We start from the raw sequence: 4,437 nt of genomic DNA, 5'->3' as shown, positions 1-4,437 counted from the left end.
GTGTTTATGGCATTAGTAATCACTGCAAAATATTAGGGCTTGTTTGTCCCTCTCTCTGCTAATGGTTTTTAGACCCAGCTGGAGAAAGATTCATCCTGGGGTACTTTGTTTGACAACCTTTAACAGGGCTCATTTTTCTAACAATGTTTTCTTCGAGATGGTATGCTTGCATTTTCAACACTGAACTGTTTTAAGTTGCTATTTTTCCATAGTGTGTTTCTTTTAGTATGATAATTGCATGTTCCTCTGTATGGAGAAGAAGAAAAGTTCCCCCACCCCAGCCCCCTACCCAGTGTTATTCCAGTGTGCCTGTATGTGCTGAGTATTTAGACTATGCTTACTATTGTATTAAGGTTTCACACATATTTTTTTTCTTTAGATGGGGTCCAGAAAACAAAATCACTAGATGACCAGCAGCACCAAAACAAGAAACTGTGTCTTGGTCACTATTGAATAATTAAGCACTTCTGCAGTCTTGCTCTGTACTTTTTATAATGCAGCCTGTTTGCACTTTCAAATAAGGAAGAGTTTTATTTATTGTTTGGAAAGTGATTTTTAGAATAAGTTTATTTATGATGTCTTAAGTGTTTTACAGAATTACCTGAAGGTCTTTTTAATTTAGAAGTACCTGGGGAAAAAAATGCTGCTTGTATTTTCTGTGAAAGTAACTGGGTGGCTAATCGTTGTTAATGTATTAAAAAAAAAAATACTGAAAGTTTATTGCTGGTAGATCAGAGTAATAATAAAATGGTATCTTTTTTGCTTGTTGTATGGATCAAGGGGATGGATTTCTAAGTTCTGAGGTAGCAGAATGCAGAAATAAGCCCTAGTTCTTCAAGTACAATCACCAAGGGAATCTTCTAGGAAATGGTAGATTAATAATCACTAGCAATTATTCCTGTTCCTGAAAGTGGCTTTTGCTTCTCAGTCTGCTTGTATAAAGGAGACAAAGCCATTGGGATGGCAATCGTTGCTGGGTAAGTGATTTGGAGATCAAGCTTGGCTCTCATACATACCCTCTTCCAACTACCATAGCAGCAAGAGCTGTTTTGTTTTGTGGTACTTGCGTTGCTGCTCTGTGTGCTTCCTCAAGCGCGTCCCATCTGAATTAGTGTAGACAAATACTCGCTTTGCTTTTTCTCAGCTTCTGGATGCAGGCCAAAAAGAATTTGGCAGTATGCATCTCACTGGTCCCAACATACTATGTGAAGATTGCTAGTGTTTAGGTTTTGTTAATCTTCACCAACAGGCTTCTAGGACTACAGAAGCTAATAAAGCGCCAGACGTCCTGTTGTTTCTTAGGTAGGATGGAACCAGTGGAATAGCCCGAATCTTTTCAGGTGCCAGACTCTTGGATGACTACACGTGGAGCAAGGGTGACTTTAAAACAGCCAGTGAAACTGCAGTCTAATGTTGTTGCTAGTTTTGAGGGGGTGCTGGGCAGGTAATGGGTAACCAGAACAGAGAGTTGTACCCAGCGTCTTTTGAGATGTCGCTCTCCTTACTCCCATCTGTTTGCTGCTTTGAGTGTGACCTCTAGCTGGCTGTTTGAGCAGGTGTTCCAAGACTTTCTGTTCACTCCTCTGCTGAGCTCTCAAGTGCAAACACCTTAAACCTTTTTCTGCTGCTGCTGGTAGGACATATAAATGGCATTTTCCCAGTTCTTTCATGCATCTTGTCTTTGCTGCCCTCCTTAAAGTCCTGGAAAGGGAATCATGTCTTAAGATGCTGCTGTAGGTTCTGTTTGTTTCTTTTAGGCTTTGGAAAAGGTTGGAACTAGATAGCAAAGCTGTGATTAGATAGTGTGCAAAGCATCCTTAATGTGGCATTAATTATATGGAGTCTGTTCTCACACATTTTGGCTACAGGTCCTGTAACTTAAGGTACAGTTCTTGATGCTTGGAGCTGCAGCAAGGAGCTGTGATTCCCCGTGGCTCATAGTATAACTTCATTCTTGAGTACCTGGACTTTAGAACTGGGGAATGTTCCCATAAATATCCTCTTATCACCATGAGAATTCACTCTCACTGGAGCTGGAGAAGCTGCTGTTTCTCTGAGCCTGGTTAGACTGAAGGCTATTCTAGGGCTGCTGGTTGAGTGCGGTGCATGCAGAGTTAGCAGCAGCAATCTCATCAGGCAGCTGGCTGACCTCCTGCACCACCGCTGTCTTGCTAAGCAGGGTGCATACAGCTTCATTTCCCAGGACCAGGTAGCGAATGAAAGAGAAAAATGTGACATTGTTTGTCAACTAAGGGAAGGATGGTGAAATCCATTTTTGCATCGCACCACAAAAGAGTGCTTTTTCGCAGCAGCTCAGGAGGAAATAGCTGAACTGCCACTTCACCAGGTTTTGTAATCTAGTGTGGGGGAAGCCGGGTCCTGAATATAGGACCAGCAGATCCAGCTGCAAGAGCTCTATGCCTCACCTGTCAGATTCAGAGTCCAGGGTCTGGGGATTAAGTTATTGGTCTGGATGCTGTACAAACCTCAGAAAGACAGTTTTTTCCTCTCATGAAGGATTATATATTTTCATTGCTTGTAACTTCCATATGAGGTCAAAGTCAAATGCTGGTGTTTCATAAACGAGATTATAATCTGTTTTTAAATCACAAATATTTTACTTTGGCATATTTCACACACACACACTTCTTGTAAGCATCTTGTGTTAGAATAATTACTCTTGGCTTTTTCTACAGATCAGAAAAACACTGTCCAGATTACAGTAAAAAGTCCACCCTACCCACTGAAACCTTCTTGTTTCCATAATCCATTAGCAATGCTCTTCTACTTGAGGTGGAAGCAGGGAAAAAAACGGGCAGGTTTAAGGCCCCTTCAAGTTTTATACTGATCAGCTGGTATCAAAATCGGTAAAGAAGTCTGTCTTTATAGGAACAGCTGAAATCGAAAAGTCCCTGAAACATCATAGGTGGCCTGGGTACATGGAGCAGTAAATCAAGATACAAGTCAAATATCACACACATTAAATAACTATGCTGCAGTGAATGCTGCTGGTAACCTGTGCGTCACGAGGAGTTAAGATTTTACCTTTACTTCTTATCGTTTTTTTAAAAAGAGAATTTTTGTACAAAACTTTCCATGAAACTTGGGATTGCTTGTAGGGCTGAAGGCTTGGAAGTCTGGCTTTATGTCTTGCTGTATTTCTACAGATTCCTCCAAAGGCTCACAAATTTCTGTAGGTTCTTATTATCAGTGTAACTCTACTTCTTTTAATTCTTGCTGGGATTACAAAGTAGGGTCTTCATCCCGGACAATAGGAACAATGTGAATGGGGTTTCTCTCTCAACCCATGGACTCTGTAGGCGTTGCTGTGCATGTCATCTGCTTACCAGGGAGAGCCACGGAAGATTGGCCATCTCCTGCAGTGCTTATTTTGCAAATGAACTCTAAGGTGTTTGTTTCTTACATAAAAAGAACAATGTATTTAAAATTAAGAAATGTAAAAGGTATATATTTTATATATTGTATGAAATTTCTGTAAGCATTTTGGGTCTCTTCCATTCATTTCGGAGCAGTCATTTTAATTGCAGGTATTAACTATCAGTAATAATTTGGCCTTTTGACTGAGAATTACAGAAATTCTCTGTTAGTTGTCTGCCTTACAGCAAAACGTGTTTTCTGCTAATAAATTAATCCGACAGTAAGTACTGAAGTGTATTTTTAAGTGCTTTGGGTTATTAGAAACATTACAGAGTGCTTTGAAATGCTCACACCCTTTACCAGCCCAGCGCTGTCCTTGCTCCTGCAGTCCCAGCTGTTTGCTGAGCTGCATCACTTCCCTCTGCTCTGCCTGAAGAATTTGTCTCAATATGAGACTGTGCCTCCTGCCAGCCTGGGGGAAGGCCTGGGATCCCCTCCCTCGGCCCTGCGAGCATTAACGAGCATTAATTCCCTCTTCCTTGGGAGGGTAAGAACTGCCTCAGGGAGCATTGCGTGAGCTGCCACCTCCACAGCCTATTTCTTGGTTGGAAAAGGTAGAAGTGGGCGAAGCTTTGACCATCCAGCAGTAAAATTGGTCCCTGCTGCACCTCCTGCCTTGCTGCCCTGGGTTGCCGGTATGGGCATACGCAGGCGTCTTGATTCACAGTCACCGCAGAGGGGGGTCGCTGCACTGATGGGGGCTCTGCTGGTCAGCAGCGTGGCTGAAGGGGAGCGAGTCTGTAGCGTGAAGCAGGTGGTGCTGAAGGCCTGACCCATCAGGGGTTTTACATCCACCTAGCTCTAGCCCGGGCACGTGGACAGGCCTGTTAGCCAGCGGAGTGCATTAGGGCTATTCCTACAGTCCGTTTTCCTGTTTAACTTCATCTGAAAGGAATCCACTCGATGCACTCCAAGACTGGCTCCTGTGACAGAGCCACACGCAGTAGCGGGGACAGATGGGAGATGCATTTCAGAAGTGCTCTTGAACTGAAATGTCAT

The 4,437-nt window shown here is 42.8% G+C and overlaps 1 protein-coding gene across 1 annotated transcript in view; it reads left to right on the top strand.

Moving 5' to 3' along the window:
• Positions 1-3,660, top strand: part of CDADC1 (cytidine and dCMP deaminase domain containing 1) — a 15,138-nt gene extending 11,478 nt beyond the window's left edge. Inside the window, exon 8 of the mRNA XM_009319955.1 lies at positions 380-3,660. Within this exon, the coding sequence (XP_009318230.1) occupies positions 380-453 (74 nt within the window). The 3' untranslated portion in view covers positions 454-3,660. The remainder of the gene's footprint in view (positions 1-379) is intronic.
• Positions 3,661-4,437: the final 777 nt, after the last annotated feature.

The sequence above is a fragment of the Pygoscelis adeliae genome, unplaced genomic scaffold, assembly GCF_000699105.1.
Source record: "Pygoscelis adeliae isolate BGI_AS28 unplaced genomic scaffold, ASM69910v1 Scaffold32, whole genome shotgun sequence".
Taxonomy (NCBI): Eukaryota; Metazoa; Chordata; class Aves; order Sphenisciformes; family Spheniscidae; genus Pygoscelis; species Pygoscelis adeliae.
This window is presented reverse-complemented; position numbering and strand designations above follow the sequence as displayed.